The sequence below is a fragment of the Trachurus japonicus genome, chromosome 7 (assembly GCF_045865225.1).
Source record: "Trachurus japonicus isolate A0001 chromosome 7, Traja_1.0".
Classification (NCBI taxonomy): Eukaryota; Metazoa; Chordata; class Actinopteri; order Carangiformes; family Carangidae; genus Trachurus; species Trachurus japonicus.
In genome coordinates this window covers 25,975,743-25,997,620 of record NC_140913.1, presented here as the reverse complement: position 1 = coordinate 25,997,620, position 21,878 = coordinate 25,975,743, and the positions used below count along the sequence as shown (strand labels likewise).

General features: G+C 41.7%; 1 protein-coding gene across 2 annotated transcripts in view; it reads left to right on the top strand.

Moving 5' to 3' along the window:
- The window catches only part of LOC146984893 (metabotropic glutamate receptor 4-like), a 185,625-nt gene that overhangs the window by 50,528 nt on the left and 113,219 nt on the right, over window positions 1-21,878 (top strand). The window contains exon 2 of one of the 2 annotated variants that reach the window (XM_085782478.1): window positions 1,843-2,844. In XM_085782478.1, coding sequence (XP_085638604.1) covers window positions 2,308-2,844 — 537 coding nt within the window. In that variant the 5' untranslated portion in view covers window positions 1,843-2,307. Of the gene's footprint in view, window positions 1-1,842; window positions 2,845-21,878 lie in introns of those variants that run through there. The other variant, XM_085782479.1, reaches the window with a different exon arrangement.

Below are 21,878 nucleotides of genomic sequence, written 5' to 3'. Positions count from 1 at the left end.
CATGGAAATTGATCATTTGTGGGCATTATTGTCTATGTGACCAAAGCAGAAATACAGCAACAAACGCTGCTAATCCTTTCAGAGTAAAGCAGCACAGAGTGCTCTGGAGAATTACTACAGTTCATACAGCATGGACCGTTTCCCTCTTTTGTGCTGCCTTTGTATAAAAAAAGTCTTTCATTTGCGGTTAAAAAAGCAGGTGTTGCTCCGTCATCGTTTCCCAGTCTCCCCAGTGAGCATGTGTGCCGGTGTGTGGCTTTTCTACCTGTTTGCCTGTTTTCGACTCTTTTACAAAAGCCCAAGCCTGTCACAGCCACGCTTTCTTCTTCCTCCTCTTCAAGGCTTTCCCCTTAGAACGAGATGTTTCTCAGCGACTGGTAGGCCTTCATCCATTATGGATGCTGTGTTTTAAGGGGATGATCTGTGCAGGATGATATAAATATCTCCTTTTGGTTCCCAGCAGGATGGGAGGAAAAGCACGAGACAGGCCACCGTGTAGTGTTTGAGCGGGGCATCTTTATTATTTGATTTGATTTCCAAAGTTAAAGAAAGCAAAGATCTGCACGTGACTAGCAGATGGCAAAGCCCTCTTTAATTCATGAGTTGTGGCAAATCTCCTGACACCTCAGTGATACAGTTCACCAAATATGTGTTCAGCGATAGAAAAAGAGACTCCAGATGATGAAAAAGAGTCATAACTACGAGCCGCTACAACTCTGTCTGCATTAAAATAATTGCAAAGAATATCACTGCCCCACAGTGATGGGTTTGACAGCTTTTGCAATGTAGTGCAACTTTCTGATCCTGGCTGAGTTTTTGCCCTTTGTGTCCTCTGGTACTGCACGGCGGGAGCCGGTGTGTTAGCATACAAAAGCAGCGTGAGGCAAAGCCTGACAGATATGTGTGGTGATGGTCAATTCAAAGAGAGAGAGAGAGGGAGAGGGGAAACTGCAGGCCTCTCCTACTGTGTCCAGATCCACCGCTCTATTAGTCTGCACTGTGGAGGAAGCCAACCTACTGTTGAGGGAATATGCATGCAGGCACGGGCTCACACACACACACACACACACACACACACACACACACACACACACACACACACACACACACACACACACACACACACACACACACACACACACACACACACACACACACACACACACACACACACACACACACACACACACACACACAGCCAGTTCACTGTTGATACATCAGATGTGCAAAGAGCAGAGGAATAGTGTTTCTTTGATTAACAGAATCCTGTGCTCTTAATTTAGCAGTAGATTTCATAACTTTTTGGTTAAACACTCTGGAGAGGATCTCCATGAGCAGAACAGCGTGTGGCTATGAAGTCTGTGGAACCGTGCCAAGCAGCAGAGAATCAGTTATGCTCAAGGCACATAGAAATAATTCATTGCAGTGCTCTGAAAGCAGTTGAGGCAAGGGGTGCAACACAGAACAGATTTCCTGTGTGGAGTGCAAGGGTCTAGGTATTATTTCTGCTTTGGAGTTTAGGATCTAGACCCTGGACTGGAGCTGTGGGACTGTCCACTGCAAATGTGCTGTGTGGTTGTGAATATGATGGTAATTACAGTACGGAGGGCAAGACTTTGCAGCTCGTCTCCCATCCACTGATAAAAGTCGGTACTTTAAAAGAAACTCCACAAGAGAGACTAAGTGTCATCTGTGTGGTGGACCAACCCCTGCATAAACATGTATTTTGCTAAAATCAGATCAATGTGAATCTATTTCATGTTTCCTCGCCTTTCATCTCCAGAAGTTGTTCTTTCTGCTGTATCGTCAGCATCTCACATATCTCTCCTTTCTTTCTTTCAGGAGCCCGCTGAGGAGCACACCGGCTCGTCTCTTGACATTCCGCCTGCTTGAAGGAAAACTAAATGCACCCGAGCGCTTCTGGAGAAGCAGAGAAGAGAGGCAAACTTCCCACCTTTGTTCTTGCTTCATGAGAAAGCTCTCTGTGGACGCTGTCTCAGCTCACCGTGCGCTGTTTAGTTACCGCATGTAGCCACCACTCACAGGTGCGGGGAAAAGGCTGAGACACAAAGAGGAGAGAAGAAAGGGTGAGAGATAAAGAGAGCGAGGCTGCATAATTAGTAATACCCAGTTTGTGTCAGAGCTAGAAAACCATGAGAAGAGACTTCTAAAGACTGTGCTGAGAGAAAAAAAACACTGCAGCTAACCTACAGGACATTTGTATGTGTGTGTGGTTATATGCTTGCATACGTCTTTCATTTTCAAAGGACTTGAATTTGTTTTTGGATGCGGATTTAGCCTTTCATTATGACTCTGCGAGGAGGCTTTGAGAGAGTGTGGATTGGCTGCCATAGAGGCGTCTGCTGCTGGGTGCTGCTGCTGCTGGCTTGTTATTTCGCGATCGCCCTGGCAGCCAAACCCAAAATGCCAGGCCACACACACCTCAACTCAATACGCATCGACGGGGACATCTCTCTGGGTGGACTGTTCCCGGTGCACGCGCGAGGGAACGACGGCAAGGCCTGCGGAGAGCTGAAGAAGGAAAAAGGGATCCACAGGCTGGAGGCCATGTTATTCGCCCTGGATCGTATCAATAATGACAATGAGCTGCTGCCTAATATCACTCTAGGGGCACGCATTCTGGACACCTGCTCCCGGGACACCCATGCTCTGGAACAGTCGCTGACATTTGTCCAGGCGCTGATTGAGAAAGACTCGACTGATGTCAAGTGTCTCAGCGGAGGGCCGCCCATCATCACTAAGCCTGAGAGAGTGGTGGGGGTGATTGGTGCATCTGCCAGCTCCGTGTCAATCATGGTTGCCAACATTTTGCGTCTGTTCAAGGTCAGTTTGCTCAACAGCTTCCACTTCTTACTTTCTTTTTCCTTCACTATCTTTCTAATCGGGCTTTCACAGCACACATATTTCACACAATCCCCTACAGCATATCAACCAAAAACATATTTCACATTCAGAGTTTCAGTTGAATTACATTAAAATAGAAAAAAAGGCAAATCTTAGCTCATGCTCATTTAATTACATAGACAGAAACACAGACAGACATTCTCATTCAACATTTCCCAGCCCATGTTCCTATTGTATTTCTTTTGTGCTATTTGTTTTCCTCAAGCTTAATTCGCATTAGTTTCAGTCCTTCTTTACCACTGTCCAGAAAACTAGGCGCTGATCATTACACCATAATTCTCCACACTAATGACATTAATTTGCCAAGAGTCCTCAGTGTTGCCTTCCTCTAATTAATTCAGGGAAGCCATGCATGGCACCGAAGAGCTCCCTGCACTGATATTGAATATAGTGTAGTGTGTAAATGTGCTTCAGCATTGTGTTGACGCGCCAGATGCAAATGTAATGTGTAAATGAGAGCAAAACATAAACAATATATGACAGGACCTTTGTAATACCTGCTCTGTGCTGTCAAACCAAACTATAGGCCACAACCAGACTAATGAGGATACCGACTGTATCCAACTAGGCTGTTTTAATTTAGTATTATCCCAGTATTCATGCCAGACCATGGATTAATGATAAGAAATCATTGTTCTACAGTATATGAATATAGGTGAGGACCTCTTATGAGCTATTTGAATCTACTGACTAAAAATTTTGATTTACAGTCAAGGTACCTCAGGGAGGGATTCCTCTTCCAGGATGGATAATCATGCAATAGATGACAGAGCAACAAAGTAGATTTACAACATGTTGACAAATGTGATCTGAGAGGACGCTGAGCAACTTCCAGGTGCAGTCAACAGATAGGACCAGAGTCACACCACCTCCACTCCACTGTGAAGGCTGAGAGCAACTTGAGTAATCAAAGAACGCGCCACTAACAGGAAGATAAGGTATAAAGATGAGTTTTAAGTCTGGATTTAAATCCCTCAATTAAGTCAGATGGTCTGATGTCAGCAGGAAGGTTGTTCCGGTGGAAAGGGACACGATAAGAAAAGGCCCTGTCACCTGCTGACTTCTTTTTAACTCTAGGAGCAGGCAGGAGCCCTGTGCTCTGAGAGCAAACAGCACTGGGTGAAATTTAAGATTTTAAAGGATCAGACAGGTACAGTATGGAGGGTCATTTATGATTTTCCAGGTAATAAAAAAAATAGAAAAAGAAGTCGGATCTGACATGGTGAGGAAGCCACTGAAGGGGAAATTGGTGTAATGTGGTATCTGATTTTCTGGATTCAATCAAACAGAAATAAGAAGGAATAATAAAATGTAACCATGCTGTTCTTCATATTTTGAAAAAAATCACAGCAGTTGAGTCGCTGGGTCAGGTCTGGCCAAAGACCATCTCATGTCTCATGTATCAAGGGGCAGGATTTTATTTTGACATCCTACTTTTCACAGCAGACAAGCAGGTCTCTACGTTAAGAAGGGTCATTTGTTTTATTTGTGCAAGAACATAAAACTAAGTACTATTGATGGGATGGTGGAAACTGATTCCATGACTTTGCATTATTTGGTCAAGAAGTGAAATATATACATAGAAACGCAGGGGGCCAAGAACAGCGCCCTGGTGTACCCCATATTTCACATCAGAAAATGTTCATGTAAGTATTATTTTAAGAAGCACAAAGTGCATGTAATTGAGAACCAGGCCAGAGATACCATATTGGTTTCCCACTCTGTCTAATTGTATACAGTGATGTAAGGTATGAAAAGCTGCACTGAGATCAAGGAAGAGAAGCATCGAGGTGTAACATGAGTCTATAGTAAGCAGATCATTTACCACTTAAGCGGAGTGACAGGAAGTGATATCAGGTTGAAAAGATTCAAAAACACGATTGTTAGATATGTGGACACAACTCTTCCTCTTCTATTTCTGAGAAGGATGAACATTCAGAGATTGTTAATGATAATTTAGAGACATTGGATTAATCCAATCATTGGTAAGCCTATTAATTAGTTTGAATCTATTTAACCCTATAGAGCATTAGGTATATAATGGCCTTTCTTTTCCTGTTAGTGATCCATTTAGCTTCTGGTGACTGATGAGATGGCAGACAAAAGGGTTTCAGGTAGCTTCAATATAGCAAAAGAATACAATATGCAGCCTTTGTTCTATTCAGACAGGGTTCATCATTTAAGGGTCCTATAGAAGATAAGGTCTGAATCACCTGCTGTGACATTGATTTAACAATGTCTCACCTGTCGGCTGCCATTCCCGAGCAGACTAACTGCTCAGCAGAGGGCAAGGCGGTGAATACCACAGTACACCACGTCACAAGCCTGATTGATACGTTACAAGTCAACCAGAATAAATGCTGCACTCCCACATGCTTGCTGCCTTTTTTTTAGATGAACTGTCTGCCACAAGTCTGGCATCAGTATCCAGCCATCAAAGGCATCAGTCGTCTACATTCACAGGTTTGTTCTCTAGTGCCGTGCCCAGACCTGTCACACAGCCACCCTTCACCATCATGGGAATGCACTTCTTATTATCCTTATCACTGAGCAAATATGGAGGTTGTTGCTACGTCTCTCTCGGGAACTGTGTCATTGCATTAAACTAGAGAAGCAAGCAGCGGGTCGCCTACAAACACAGGTCAGTAACACACCGTCATCATTTCAGTCTGCTCTGGTTTGCTGCTATGCAACAGGTCTATGGAAGATGTTCTCGCCGTAGGCCATCAACGGCCCGCAGTCCACAATCAGATTTTGCTTTCGGGCACAAAACACGGCTCTGTTCCTCTCAGCTCAGAGTAGAAGTGGGCAGTGAGACATAAATACATCACAAAAAATGCATCCAATCCCCACCATCTTCACTTCCTCGGAGGAAGCATGCATGGCAGCAGATTTAGGCTAAAACCTGGGATGGCTGCCACACCTTACGCTAGCATACAACTCTACAAACACAAATGTTCCACTACACAAGCTGTCAGACTCCCAGTGAAGGGCACATGATCCACCAGAGGAGGGTCTGTCCACTAACGGGCCTGTGAAACATCTTCACACAGCTAATTGGCAGGTTTCTGTTTGGGCTGGATTTTGCCAATGAGTTTTTGTGTCTTCCAAACAGATTGCCAAATCCTGTAGCGAGAACAAATTATTTAAGTTTTTCTCCTTTTTCCCCCCTCTAAAGGGCATTAAGCAGCACCATCCAAGACTCTGTGTTCTTAGGCAAAGAATAAGTTGTGAGTGTAGTGCAGCTCTGATACGTCTTGGATGGACCGAAGCAAGAATCCTATTTTGATGGACAATGGCCTTAGAGGTATCTGTCCAGTGGGCTTGAACAGCCTCTTTGACAGGGCCTTGAGCACGGCCGACAAATCCCACATCGGGACATAGGAGAATGTTACAGGATGCTGCCACTTCACTCCAAGCAGGAAACACTATTTCAAGAGACGGTTGCTAAAAAGCACCTCTCTCCAAACCACTCATGACAAGAGATATCTGACACATACGCTTTGATATCTGGAACTGACAGACAAGTCTCTAGCAGAAAAACCAGAGAGTTTGTGTGTCAGTTTGCCGGGCTGGCCATGCAAGCACTGGATGGCTCGTACCATTGCTGGGTGCAATCGTGACATGATATGAGCAAAGAGATACTGGGAGCAGCCATTAGCTGGGAATGCTTTGGATATCACAGTGTTGCCTGCTGCACAGTAACTATATGAGCTGATCCTGTCCGACTCTGCATCAGGGATCAGTTGGAAGGAGAGAAAAACAGGCTTTTAGATAATGGAGTATGTGCAATTGCATCCTCCTCCATTGGAGGCTAATGGGAAAAACACAGGGCATTCACTCTGTGCATGTACAGATCCCATCATCACAATTTTAAAAAGTATCAGGGAGTCTTGTGTCAATGGGGGACGAGAGATTATTTGAAACATTTCGGGTTTGCTTCGGAAAAACAACAAGGCTTTGCAGTGCACTCACAGTAAAAAGTGCACAAATTACAGTATCATTACAACATTATCGTCATGTTGTAAGCATGCACTACAGTCAAATCCCAGGACATGTAATGTCAAGTAAGGAAAATTAACTTGAAGACATCATGCTATCTTTTCTTTGCTGGTAGATGTACAGATGTTACAGTTACTATGTCTTGATCAGTTTATCAAAAATCCAAGCAGGCCCAGCCCTCCATAGGCAGGTATATGGATAATAATTCTGCAAATATAAGTCACTGGTTATGACATAATGTATATAAAATACAGTGTATTAACTGCATAAAACCATGGTGACAACCTATCTTTGAGTGTCGGTCTTTAGATATTTATTCCTGTAGTATTTCAGATAAACTTTGGGAGGAAACTGTGAAGCTTCAAAAAGCCTTTAATCAACTTATCTTCTGTTTTAGACTCGACAGGCGGAACCATTCCTCATGAATCACACTTACAGAGAAACAAGAAACTGTGAAAATGTGATTTGTATGGGGCCCTGAATTGCCCCCAGGTGAAGGGGAAGAATAACAGAGTTTAATTTTTTTTTAAAACAATATTAACACTACAGTGGGTCATAAGATATCATTGCATATGCATGAGGTAGACCCTTTGCCTGCCTTTCACATTTGTGTAGTTTTAGTTGATTTATGTCCTACACATAGTCCTGGTGATAATGCAAACAATTTGATCAAATGTTCCCACTGTGCTGAAGTTTAGCTCATCATTTCTACAGACCACGATACTGTTTTACTCACTTTAATGAAATATGAATTTTCTTGATTGCGATTTTGTTTTAGTTTGATTAGTAGGTTGATTTAATTACCCTGCTGTGGTTTTCAGTAAAGTGATTCTTAGTAGATTCAGGCTTTTCAAGTAACATCTATTAATTTGCAGATTGCATTTTACTCTGGGTAAACAATCTTGCTATAGGCAATGCATTACTATTGCATAAAAAGAAATATATCACACTATATATCTAGAGGCTGTACCGCTGTTAAAATGCAAACTAGGGGATGTTATAGTGGATTGGTCATTTAGTTGGCGTTGGGATTTTTCATTTTCTCTCAGCTCCGGTGGATATGCGTGAACGTCTGGTGACTTGGGAGCAAAATTATGCTCATTCTCTGGCAGTTGTCCAAAGGCATTGTGGGAAATTCAGGTAATCACCGAGTGAAGTAGAAGGAGATGAGTCAGGTTGAGGCAGAATGGGCACACTCAAAGATAATTCATGCAATACAGATAAGGGATATACTGTAGAAAACAAATTGATGGTGCCTAACAATCTCCCAGGGCAAGTTTTTAACATGTTATGACGAGCTTTCATACTGTTGAATATTCTCACTGTACAATAAACAACAACCCATCAAAAAACACTTAGTTAGGATACTAAGAAGTAAAGCCTCAGTTCTACTCTTGCATCGCTTGATCAGCAGGTTCTGCTTCTTTACTCCTTCGATAAAGTCACAAACCCTGAGCAGAATCCACCTGAGTGCTAAGGAAAGCTTCACTGTTCACCACTTTGCTCTAATGACTTCAAACATCAACCTTTCACCATATTTCTTTTTCCTCACCTGAACTGTTGGGTTCAGACCAGACGATGGTGAATCATCAATGTCTGTGTCCTCATGTGCTGGTCAGCAGATGCTTACGACTTTATATCTGCTGGAGCCTTTTCCCCACTCCAACATTGTTTTGACAGCCTCGCTTCTTCAAATTTTCATATCTACTTGTCGAGTTGATAGATAAAAAGAACAAGTGCGTGAAAGCATATCACCAGAACATAACATACCACCAACATCATTTTGGAGCCGACTGAATCAGTTTTCTCACTATGGGGCGACCGGCGTCGTGCTTGCAATTGTTTTTCAGTCTCTTACTTTGGAGCTTTTCCTCATCCTCCAACCAGCCTCAGAGTGGCTGAGGGCAAAGTGTCTGCTCAGCACTTCAGAGCAGGCAGGATTCCGTCCCCATGGTGTGTCATGAATATTTTACTATATTGTTACGTAATTTACGCCCAGAGATTGAGGTTGAAAGCTCCCTCTTTGCATCCTCTCATCACTGGGTCCAGCTCTTGGTCTGTTTTCATCAGCTGGTTCCTTATACTGCCTATATAAGCAGGAGCAAAGCGCATCAGCACTTGAAGTAATCAGTGGTTGGTTAGTTATGATACTCAAGACAGACTGGGTGTAATTAAAGCCCCGGGCTTTTGATTGTGTGTTCTGTACTACACTTGGAAACAACTATACAGACTGGCTTTGAAGGATGCTGCTGCAGCAGTCAGAAATCGCAGGAGCATGCGCTGCGTTTCAGGTGTTGGAAGTTGACTTGCTGAGACAATCATAAGCTTTCAGACGAAGGGGGGACAGCTCGGGCAACTTCCACACAGCAGCTCCGTAAATTAGGTACCAGCAGGCAGAGCCGGTCGGCAGGAAGTCTCTCCTCAGTGGAGGAGCGGAGACAGGTGGAGGGAGGAGAGTAGAGATGGTAGCTAGGTACAGTATATGGAGAGCAGAGAGAAGAGGGTTAACTAGTTTCCTGTTGTGCTGTCTGTGAAGCAGAGACCCTGCATCCGCCTCCCTCTTCCCTCATTAGAGACAGAGGAAGAGGCCCTCAGGCACAGTGCCTTACTCCCCCTCAGCATTTCACTGTGTTGAGACAGGGCTCTTATTGGATTACCCCACCAGCCTACAGGGAAGATACACTCAGAGCTTTACAGGCTCTCAGAAATATGCACACAGCTGCTCTTTACTCGCACTTGTTAATGGTCAGTCAGTCTATTCATCTGGTTGTAAAGGTAAATATCACTTCCCATCACTGCCAGACTTGAATAAAAATAAAAGAGCATTAAAATGAAATGCTGTATACGCTTTTGAAAGGTGATGATTTAAAATAAAAGCTTGTGCAGCCATTTCAAAGCCAATTTGACACGTACACCAGACCATAATGTAACCATAAGAACCCAGATATTATGAAACCACATTTGCGTGTTTACACATCAGACAGAAATCAACATTAGCCTTCATTTGGAGCTGTGTTTTCTGGTGACCTCACACTTTCCTTCTGGGTCAGAGTTGATCTCCAGTTTCTTCTGGAGAGAGGCTGATTTAGTGAGAGTGATACAACAAACAGAAACGCTGCAGTCTGTAAAAAAACAAAACAATAATGACCCGAAGGCTGAGATTTCAGTTTGAAATGTACGTCTTTGTTGGTTTTCACACACTGATGAGTAGAGCTCAGCCTCCATTCTGACTTATGAACATGTGAACTAACCATACAGCTGGATTTATAACAAGTGAGAATCTATCTCACCAGAGTTTAAAGGATTTACTTGTGGTCGGACCTCGATGATCCATGATGACAGTGGGTGTTTATTAAGAATAATGGCAGCTCCTGGAGAGGTTAGCATAGATGCTGCTATAGCATCAGTTATATCAGACCTGGAGAAGATTTCTGTATTGAAAGAACTGCACTGGAGTCTCTCCTCAAAGGGAGAGATGTTTTCACTCTTCTCCTGCCTGGCGTCGACAAAACTTTGATTTACCAGCTGGCTCCTCTGGTAGCGATAAAAATGGAAAGGGTGAATCTGTTTGGTTGAAGTGAATCCATAATACACAGGTGGTTCAACCAATCACCAACCAGGTTTATTTATTTTTTTGACAAGGCCTGCTCTTTCCTGAACAGTTTCCAATAAAACCTTACAAGACGATTCAATCTGATGCAAGAGGTTACATGTGGGCTGAATGGCAAAGACTCAATCGCTCAATCTGACCTTTTTGCAGAGTTACACTGTGGTTAGCTGCTCAATGAGTCACAGTAATAAAAGACAAAGAGCATTTGGATAATGACTGCATTCCAGCGGGATACACATTCCCACCCCAGATGCAACACTGTGGCTTGTTAGTGCTTCATCACACCTGGCCGGTTCTCCCGAGGTGTGGTCCTCACCTCCACAAAGCCCCGACACCCTGGAACTGCAACTGGGTCGTAACCGAGGAGAAAGATGTCTGGACACGAAGCTCGGTTCTGATTGAGTTCACTCACAGTCTGTGCTAAGTGGCACGCTACGCTACATTAGTTCATTCATGCAGCCCCCCGTTCCCCGAGACCCACCCACACATGCCCATTAAATCCCATGTGCTCGCTGAAATCCCTACTCCGGCAAAAAAAAAAGTCCAACCAATGCAAACAAAACGGGGAAGCGAATCAAATGAATGCCTTTAAAACAAGCAACAAGCAATTGTTTTCAGTGCGTTCACAGACCAGTGGGCTTTGCATGGTTTTATCTGTGCCCCTCAACTTAACTTTTACAAGTGGGCAGACCAAATCCATGAAGCTGCCTCTTTCTCTCTCTCTCTCTCTCAAGCCCAGATTGCAGTCATCCCTCCATCTACCATGGTCTGGCTATAGAAGAAGAGCTCCTTTAGCTCAGGATTAGTTCCGACTCAACTCACTTTGCCCACCCATGCCCGAGCGGTCAATTCCCAGGACAGTCATGAGCGAGGGCTGCCCAGAACCTCGTCTTTTATTCTCGCTACTATTTTATCCCCCTTCCTCCTGCCGTTTTGCAAATCCCTCTGCAGGCAATCCGAACCACTGCTGGTAATCACCAGGCAGCACAGTTAAAAAGAAGCTACTGTGTGGCTGTGTCCTCCTGTGCATTTCCTTTTCTTGATATGTTAGGTTTCACTCAAATTAATTTCTGGCATTTAATTAGTGTGCACTAACAAGCCTACTGAGGAAATGCTGGCAGGAGGGTAAAACTGTCTTTTCTTTTTCAAATGTATGATTTCATTCTGTTGAGCGCTGCTGTGAAATTCTGCAATCCAAGAGGGACAGCGAAGTGCACAACAGAAATATCAACAGGGTTTGCTTATGTTCTCTGTCAGCGTGCCACAGTGGCTGCTGCAGTCTCCCACTTTCTAACGTTTAGATGTGTACCTACTGTACGTGGCGCCCCGCGCTGACTTTTCTTTAAACATTTAAGAAACGTACAGTTTCACAGCAGCTTCCCACAAACAGAGCGCAGCCGTCACATGGCTTCCTCGAAAAAGAGCGTGGGATTAAAGGCTTGAAGCTGTCTCACCTGCATAATCTCGCCATCAACCCACCAATCCATCACTGTCCTGCTGCATGAGGCTGCGTTGCTTAAATTTTTTACTCGGCACTGTAACAAAGGTTTCAAGCCCCAGAGGAGAAAACCTTGAGCCGCTCAAACACATTTAAATTAAAAGGAATAGTGCAATGACAGCTTCCATATTGATTGTGGAGGAGTGATCTTTATTTAATTTTTGTTTAACTCGAGCAGTCAAAGTGACAGTGTCAGTGGTGAGGAAATGAGTGATGAACTGCGAGCTCAGTTATTTATTCATCTCAGCTCTGCAGCTTCCGTGCACTTTTCTTGACTAATAAATATAAAACATACGAGTGAGAAAAGGTCAATATAATAAAATTTTCATACGGCCACTGTAAAGTTGTCTGAGATCTCTGAGGGATTGTTCTGTCAGCCTAATGCCAGACGTTATGCTCAGCCTACCCCGCACAAGGGACAGAAAAGTTTGGCCGCCTTCAGGCTAAGCAGCTTGGACATCATCCAGCCTTCCAGCACATGAGACAACAGCGAAAGCTCCCATGAGTCACTGCTGTGTCACACGAAGGGACTCGCTCTCTGGTCAGAGGCTGCTGGGATTCATCATGAAAACACAACATTAAAGGTATAATGCTGAAATAAATAAGACTTGAGCAAGTTCATTTGCAGCTTTCAACATTGCGACTTTGTTTTGTGTTAAGCATGTTGATAGGCAAAGACAGCCATGATCAATGTTACAAGGTTAAAGTTCCAGTAAGAAAAAATAAAAAAAAATCATAGCGCTCAATCCTCTTTTTTTAAAGTGTATCGTGCATATAAAATTATGTTGGCACACAACCTTACAGAAAGAAGACAAAGAGTCTACAGACAAACCAACATGCTCACAGGGACAGTGCTAGGATGCTGGCATTTAACAAGTATAATGATAACCATGTGCAACATCTTAGCTAACCATATTAGCATGCTAATATATGCTAATTTGCACTGAACACAATGCGCAGCTGAGACGGATGGGAATGTCATTACTTTGTGATAAACCACTAAAGTACTGGACACATTAAAAACATAATCTGGTGATGGCGCAAGAGTGGAAGTTAATGGATCACACAAGTTATTAAAATCATCTTGTAGGGAACATGAACATCTAATATCTTTTGTAATTGAAATATAGCCAACAGTTGTTGAGATATTTCACTTAAAACCACAAATGTGAACTCCATGGTAACAAAAAGGATCAATATTTCACCGGATACATGAAAACTTGAACCTGCTGGTGGTGGCACAAGATGAAAAACCTGGAGATGACCAAAGTCAGTAGGATTCATCCTCTGGGGATCAAAAGTGACTGAATAAAATTAAATGCAACACATCTTACTACAAATGCAACAACGAACTGCAGCCGGATGAGATTCTCTGTTTATTATCTCGAGATAAAGCATCTGAACTGATCATTTTAACATAATCTCACCTAAACTGAATTTATTATAATTTTAGTGTTTTTATATTTGTGAATCACATGTCATACAAGTTTATTCTGCTGGGCATCTTGTTTCTAAACACAACATGCTCTAGTATACAGTCATAATTTAACTTTTACATTTAAGTTGTGAATGCATGAAATGTGATGAATGGGACACTGATTAGCTCCACAATATTTGCTCATCATTTCTTATCTATGAAGTCTTGATATTTTGAGATATGAAAAAAAGAAAGAAAAAAACAAGTCTGTGATGGGGCTTTTGTAACATTTCAAAACACTGATGGATGTAAAACATGAGCCGACACAAATCAGCACGAATAAAATGGTCTCAGTGACGGCTGGTACAGACAAACATGGGATACACATTTATTCAGCCTTTTTAAAGCCATTTCTCCTTGGTTTCTCAAGCACTAACAGAGGACAGGCTCACTCTCCTCATGATTTTGTTTACAATTTCCTATGAGTATGACTCACAGTTTTCTGTTTCTGCTGCAGTGCAAAGGTGCAGCCTGTAAGGTCTCTCATTTTGTCAAATTTAATTGATATCTGAAGCCGAGAGTGGGTGAAAATATAGCGACCGAACACAGAGACCAATCATGCGCTCTTTCCAAATATTTGTACTCATTCACATTACCAGCTGGCAGGGGAGGATCAATTCTCATTTACAGGCTAATTATCGTCTCTCAAGAGTTTCCTCACTCGGAAAAAACAAACAAAACGAAAAAAACACGATAAATCCTTACAGACTGTTTGTTTGTCACCACCCATCACCTTGTTTCTTTAACTTGCAATCATTAAGCTATCAAGATTTGAAGACCTACCATTACAAACACACACCTTGGGTATTGACCCGGCGTCTTCAAGCTGTAGTGACAACGTTCCTCATTTCCTGACATGTTTACCTCGTCCTTCTGAGGCCTGTGTTTGGACCTGGAAACCTATTGCTATTGATCTCCCCAAAAGGTGACATGCTGATATTAAATCTGAGATAAATATGTCAACTTAGGTTTCATTTCGTGGCCAAACATTTCAGTTTGTACAGGAACACATTTCCTGTCAGAACGATAACAACCACGTCATATTTTTCCTCTGCTCACACTTGCAGCAAACGTCAACCTCTCTGTTCTCTGACTCCTTCTCTCAGGATAAGTTCCTACAGTCTTGTTGTGAAAACCAACAGACTTAGGATACAGCATTTTGTATTTCATGTTATAGCAGCACCTTGTATCCTGAGGTGCTTTGTATTATTCACTGATGATCTGTCTCATAATATCATTTGTTACAGTTAAACATGCAGTTTGCCCTCTGATGTAACTTATCCTCTAGGTCATCTTATCCAGCTTTAGTTCCACCACATTATAACTCGTGGTTACGCGCCCCTGGCTACCCCTCAAGTGTTTTAAGTGCTTTATGTGTGAAAGTGGAATTTAACATGGGCCTCAGTTATAATGATGATGTAAGTTAGATAAGTGTGGGACTAGTCATTGTTTAAGGTTTTAACACGTTTCACATTTGGAACAAAAAGCTAAAAGTTTTATTATAACATCCATTTTTTATGTTTTTAAGATATACTGTAGAGTTTCAGGACTAAGAATTGTTATTTGATTTGGTTCAATTTACACAATTTCAACACACTTCTTTATGGCTTATTAGTTCAATTTCAACTCTTCTATTTGTATAACACCAAATCATACATCATGCTTAAGGTTTGCTGACTTTATTATAGAAGTTCAACAGTTCCCACAAAGAGCAAGCACAGGAAGAAACCTCCAACAGATGGGTTTAGAGTGGAGACTAGCAGCACTCTTGAGTCTATTGACTCCAATGAGAGAAGTGAACGTGAACACAGATTATGGTCGATTCTTTTCGCCCCATAGTAACTTAAGTAAATACTGACTCATTTTTCACAAGCCACATTTCTTCTGAACACTTTGACACCAAAATGGCAATTTTCAGACGGACACCTCAGGAGAAAATGCACTTTGTTCAAGACTTGTCTCTGTCTTAACACACTCTCGCGATGAACAGATCTCCTAGGCAACATCAAACAAACGTTCGCGAACACCTGCACTAATTATTTTAATAATTTTTGTTGTGCTAAATATGACTGTTAGCTGTGTGTTATAGTGTTTAGTGTTATTTTGTCAACTCATCCATCCATCTCACATCTCATCTGAACACAGACTTTGCTCAATTCCCATCATTAATTACAGTAGTCACATGAGATGATCTAAAAATAAAAACTAACAAACAAGCTGTTTGCACAAACGACCTATGGGCTTGTTATTGGTACAGGTAGGTGGGCTTTGAGGCTCTATAGTAATGTATGTCTTAGGTTTTTATGCAGATCCTCAGTTATGGTTACAAGAAAACTAACATCTTTAAGATTTGACTTAACATGACATATTTATAACCACATTTCAGTTGATGATGATGTTTTTCACCAGTGGAACTTGCACTCTAAGCCTCCGTGTTGTCTGCACCTCCTGTACGTGATGTTCAGCTATTTTGAGATTTTACTCCCTTCAGCTGTCTGCAGCCAACTTCTGCAGGCTTTACAGCTGTAACTCCGGGGGCTCGGGGGTCATTGTGCTCAAGCTACTTTTAGTGCTTTCATATAACAAGATGTCATCTCAGGGTGGAGACGTCTACCCTGTCGGGCTCTTCGATGAAATTCCTAAAAGTGAGACGTGATCCGCAGCCTCAGCAGTGTTGTGGGCCACTGGCATCTCCTGACACTGCTGATCTGTGGCAAATGAAATGTCAACACACTGGCACTTTAATAACATTAACAATGTCACATTCCTAATTTTGGCATGCATGACTTTCTAAATCAGGAAGAGGATTTACTACTCTTAATATTTCAACCTCCTGTCTTTTGTTTGACCCCAGATTTACTGTCTTATATGTCTCAAAGACACCGCAAAGTCAACAGTACAGATGGTAAATCCACAAGATCCCATTGACCCCTGTTGGAGCATGACCATTACTTAAAGCCTGAGCAGTATCGACACAGAGGAGAATATAGTGAGTGGATGGACTTGTTCCAAAGTCATCCAAAGGTGTTGTGCCATTAGATTTGAATGATTGTGCCGTTTGCGTGACAGGAATCGATACCTGCAAATGAGCATAACAAATTAAACTTCCTATTAAGTCTGTCATTGATATGTTCGGAATACAGATATTGCTGATACAAATAGTTGAGCTCCCATTGTGTCAAACAATCTATTAAACGGCTCAGTAGAAACACGGACTCCCTTATGCTGTTTATTAGTTGTGTTTAAATGAGAAAACATGAGGAGATGACAAGTCTCGCAGCGTGGGTATATCTCATCTTGTACGTTTATTATGTGAATCACAAGAGCAGCACTAATTTCATCTTAATCTCCTCAACATCATCTCTCTTAAACTGTCCAGTATAAAAGAGCAGATACAATATATACAGCGAAATGAGTTTTGGTGCATGAAAACATTTATTTTGAACATTATTCCTGCTAATAAAAGTCATATCTTTCACAGTATAACTGAAAATATTCCTCCCTATGCAGCCAAGGGGGAAAAAAGCTTTAGATAATTATATTCAATTAAAGAAAGTAGGTAATTATGCTCAATGTGAGGGTGAAACTTAGATTTACACAAACAGAAATTAGCTTCACCGGTGAGTGCTGCAGAGAAACCCTGAGGAAACTTTGGGCTTAATTGCTGTGTGTGGATATATTGTCAAGGAGGACAACATCATCAGTTTTCGCAGTTTTTGAAATGAAATGATTTATGAAATTAGGCGCAATTTGAGCCATTAAAGGGGAAAGTGTTTTTAATAAAGAAAGCAGTCTTTATATACATATATGTTACAGGGAGAATGCGTCTAGCCAGTCTCTTGTCTCCTATAAAACAGATTACCTGTGCAGACAGTGACACTCTTGTGTAAAAGCCATTACCATCGACTCAGTGAATACATTACCTGCCAGTGCACTGTTCTCAGTTAATCAACTAGTCAGTGTTAATGGAGGCATCAGATCCTGACATAGACACCTTCAGTGATTCTGCAGCTGCAGCAGAGTGCTGCTGGATTTTTTTTTTATCCCTTTACCCCACTTTTGTTAAATGTTTTAAAAGCACAGATGCGAGTTCTGGTCGGCCAAAATGGTTTCAATATTGCATCTACAGGAAAAATGATGGGGAAGTAGTTTTTAAAGCAACTTAGGGATTCAAAGTAAAGAGAAACATTTTTAATTAGGAATCGAGCAGATGAAGCAAACTAATTGTTTTGGCGGATGCTCTGCATGTGCACATGAGCTTCATGCATGAATACATTCCTCAGTAATTTAATGGTACATAGGCTGATAAACAATATGGACTGCATGTGGCATGGAGGCACATTAGACCATTTGCTCTTGTTCTCCACACAAAGGCAACAATAGGAGGTGTTGATTCATTTGAGTTTGCAGCACTGAAAAACAACACCTTTGTAGAGACTGTGACTCAGGGTAATCTATAAAAGTTCACTTCAGTGATCAGAGACTTTAAAGGCAGCAGAAGAACTCGGTTGATTTTCCTGAGTAACCAGGACACACCAGTGAATCACAAAGCTAAGCATTTCATTTCCAACGTTGTTATTTCGTGCCATACTGCATGGTGCTATAGCTAAAGGGAATGTGTTATATATGGTTTAATACCATATACTGCTGTGGACATGTGTGTCTTATCCTCAGACGGGGAAACAGAGGTAAGTGTATGTGTCTACCATTTGCAGTTATAATAGATATCAGACAAGCCCGCGGCCATCCAGAGCCACACACTTTTTAACTGCTGCGTCATGTCTTCAAATAATCTCAGTGTATTTAGCACATTACAGAAGTCAGCTAAAAGCACCCGCACCAGGACTAAACCACACACTGCAACAGTTTTGATAAAATAATCAGTTGTGACTTTGAAGCAGCGCTACCACAGTTTGTAGAGTTTTATGATTTTCAGCAAATTTACTTATTGTTATAAATATTTTATGCTGCCGTCAGTCTTTGTAAAAGCCACATCAAGAGTATTACACCAATGTTTCTTCTTATTTCCATTTGCAGGTCCTAAACTTCAAAGATCTGCCTCAGGTGAAAAGCCTGGTTTGCTTACACACGGAGAAGTTAGCTGTCTGTTGGCATCAATGTCAAAGCACACACAGGAATGACTAGATTGAAACACTCAGCCTGCACTGCTTACAGACATTAGCAAGGCACAGCTTGAAGAGCAGGAGAAACTGCAGGCACTCACTCAGCCCACTCTGTTGTCTCATAACTGCTGCACACTGCATGTGCTATCAATGCTTTTCACCGCCCCACTTCGCTTTTCTGCAAGTTAAGCTGGAAAAAGGAGTAATGAAATATTTAAAAACCAACTATTGGGCTTTTGCGGAAGAGTGCCTTTCTTTCGCTCCCTCCGACTCTCAGAGAAGTTGTGCATGCAGGTGAACGCTGGCCTTGATGAAACTCCTGATCAAAAAACACAACTTCAGGGGGGGGGGAAACACACAGCAGAATGAGATTCAGTCGAGTTAGCTGGGGTCAATTGACACAGGTAATGAATCGAGCCGACGAGAGCAGCCACAATGTTGAGACGACGCTTCCAACAGATTCTGTTGAACCGGTCTCTGTGGGAAGGATTTTAATTTAATTAAGCAATCTCTGCAAATGAAATGTAATTTGCATTACCTTTTATGCAGTTCAGCGCAGTTAGTTATCGGCAATTAAAATGCGCTAGAACATGGGAGATAAGGCTGCCCTCGACACCGCGCGCACACATACACACAAACACACAGACACACACAATCATTACAATTCTGTGTCAACCCTCAAAGCATCATAAGACAGATTTAAACAATTACAGTAGATACATTTTTTTCATTTCCTGGTGAGTTGATAGTGTAAGTGTCCTGTTGAAAATATTGTTTTGTTCTAGAAGAGCTGATCCAGAAACTAGTTTATACTCAGAGACTTTACTTTTTTTTATGGTCTGTCACAGAAAAGAAAGAAACAAAAGAGTTACATCTTTTCTTCATGTAGGAAGATGTTCTTAATAGCTTTGTAATAGATAATTAAATGGTCCTGCCTTCAAGTATTTAAGGGATATTCAGAAGGGACTGAAGTCCCACAATATTAAAAAGGACAGATAAAACTTACCCTAGATTCATTTTAGAGTTAGGGGTATGACATCACATGGTCTACATAAGTTTGTGTTCAGAAACTTACCATTGTGATATAAGCCTTCAGTGATACCGGGATGTTTTTGGCCTCTAACAAGCTGCTTATTTTTATTATTATTATTTTTTACAACAATCGTGTTCATTTGATTTTGGTCATTCAATACACATCCTATGGGGTAAAGCCAAAGCACACAGATCAATAGTGCAGTCAGAGGCTTTAAAGGCTGGCAGGATGAATGGATGGCAGAGTGCTTTGAATTATTCAATGGTGCTGTGGATTTGTCAGTTGCTTTTGCGCTGACCAGAGTGTTTACGCAGCTCTATTCTAAAGAGCACCGACCAAGATGTAAAATATCACAACAGACATGCTGCACTCATAACTATCCATCTGTGGGAGGTTAACACTTGGAACAGAGATAACAGGCCACTGAAAGGATGATCTCTATTACCAATATTTATACTGGTTTATTATGGGGAAGCAAGCTGTTGAATGTTAAAGGGGAACTATTCAAGTCTGGTTGCTTTTTCGCTGTTTTGCTAACCCTCCCCCTAGCCATGTGCATTTGTTTTCAATGTAGCCAGTGAGAGGGCAATCCATGGAGCAGTGGATAATGTAATACATCATATATGTTTTACGATGTGTAAACTTGTGTAGTCTTATCTGTCATAAATGAGACGTTACGGATTACGGGGTGTGTTTGAGACTAGATCTGGGACACCGGGTCGGAGGTGCTGATCTTGCAAAGTTGGTTTTCGGCCAAGAGATGCGAGGTGGAAGGCAGAGAGCCTCCATTCTCCATTATTCCAAAGCTGTTTAAAGCTTCCATAGTTCCTCTTTAAAGGTAAAAAAATATATATGTTCAAGTTAAAACACATAAAAGAAAGTGAGACGTGCACTTCAGATGCTACATTCAGGTCTATTAGTTGACACATTTACCTCCCATTGGCAGGGATAAGGAAAATGTGCCATCAAACAAACCAAACAGACCAGAAACTCAGCATAGTGGATCTGAATAATGTGTAAACTAGGGTTTTCCTTAACAAGGTTTGGCAGCCACTGAGCTAAATAAATGAGCCACATTTCACATAATGGATTCACTGATTGGTCAATTTCCCAGTAAATGCGATGTACTTAACCTTATATACAGTAAATACACTGGAATACACATGGGCTTTTACTTCCAAGTGGACCTGTTCAAGTGATTAAACCATGAATTAATTACACCATACAATAGATTTCTTCAAGTGTAACACTTCACATCAGTAAACCTTTCATCTCTAAATATGCTTCGACCAGCAGTCAAAGCAGGCAAGGACAGCATCATTGCTTTAGTTGCTAAAAAAGCTAATAACCCCAAAGACATTGTGGAAAATATCGAATCTAATTATGAACTGGAGAGGAGGAAAACACAGGCAGGTCCAAGAATATATGCAGTCTACCACCTCGGAGGTTGCAGCCCATTGACAGTCCTCACACGACCCTGACTGCATTGTGCACGGTGTCCGCACTGCTCAAGACTCCACATGTCTGCATTAAAATGAGGTTGTGAATGTTGTCAGGGTCACGAGAGAACGACAAAAAACAGAGATCCTAGACGTGACAGATTTCTGAAAACAATACAAGGAGCAGGAGAAGATTCAATTCCCAATCAGTTGCTTAGGAGATATTTGCTATTAGCGAACAATGAATCGTCTGCAATGAGACCGTTATGTCACTCATTTCGTACTGAGTGCTGTGACTGGAGTGATACTTGCCAACTCAAACAACTCCAGCTGAAGATTTCGTACTTATTATCCGCAAACAGCAAATCAGATTCCTGAGCCCTATTTTGTTCCCATGACAAATATAGTTAGCGTCCTGAACATCCATGAGTCATTTTCCACTTATAAGAAACAGCAGAGATAAAGAACTCAGTAGTTGGTGAGGGAAACAAAATTGGTTTTGTTTGAGCGGAGGAATGAATCCAAAATAAAACTGAAGAGAAAGAAAATATAAGGTTTTTGAATATAAGTTGAAAATGTGCATGTGGGAACAAAAAAAAAAATTAAAACAAAGTGGAATTAAAAGTTCCAGCATTACAGAAAATGAGGACAGCTGTCGGCTTTAATCTGAACTAAATCTTTACATGGTGTGTTTACAGGTTTACAGGTACAGGAGACTCGAGAGACTCAGAGAACAGATGTGTTGCAAGTTAATTTTGTTTTGCTGTAAAT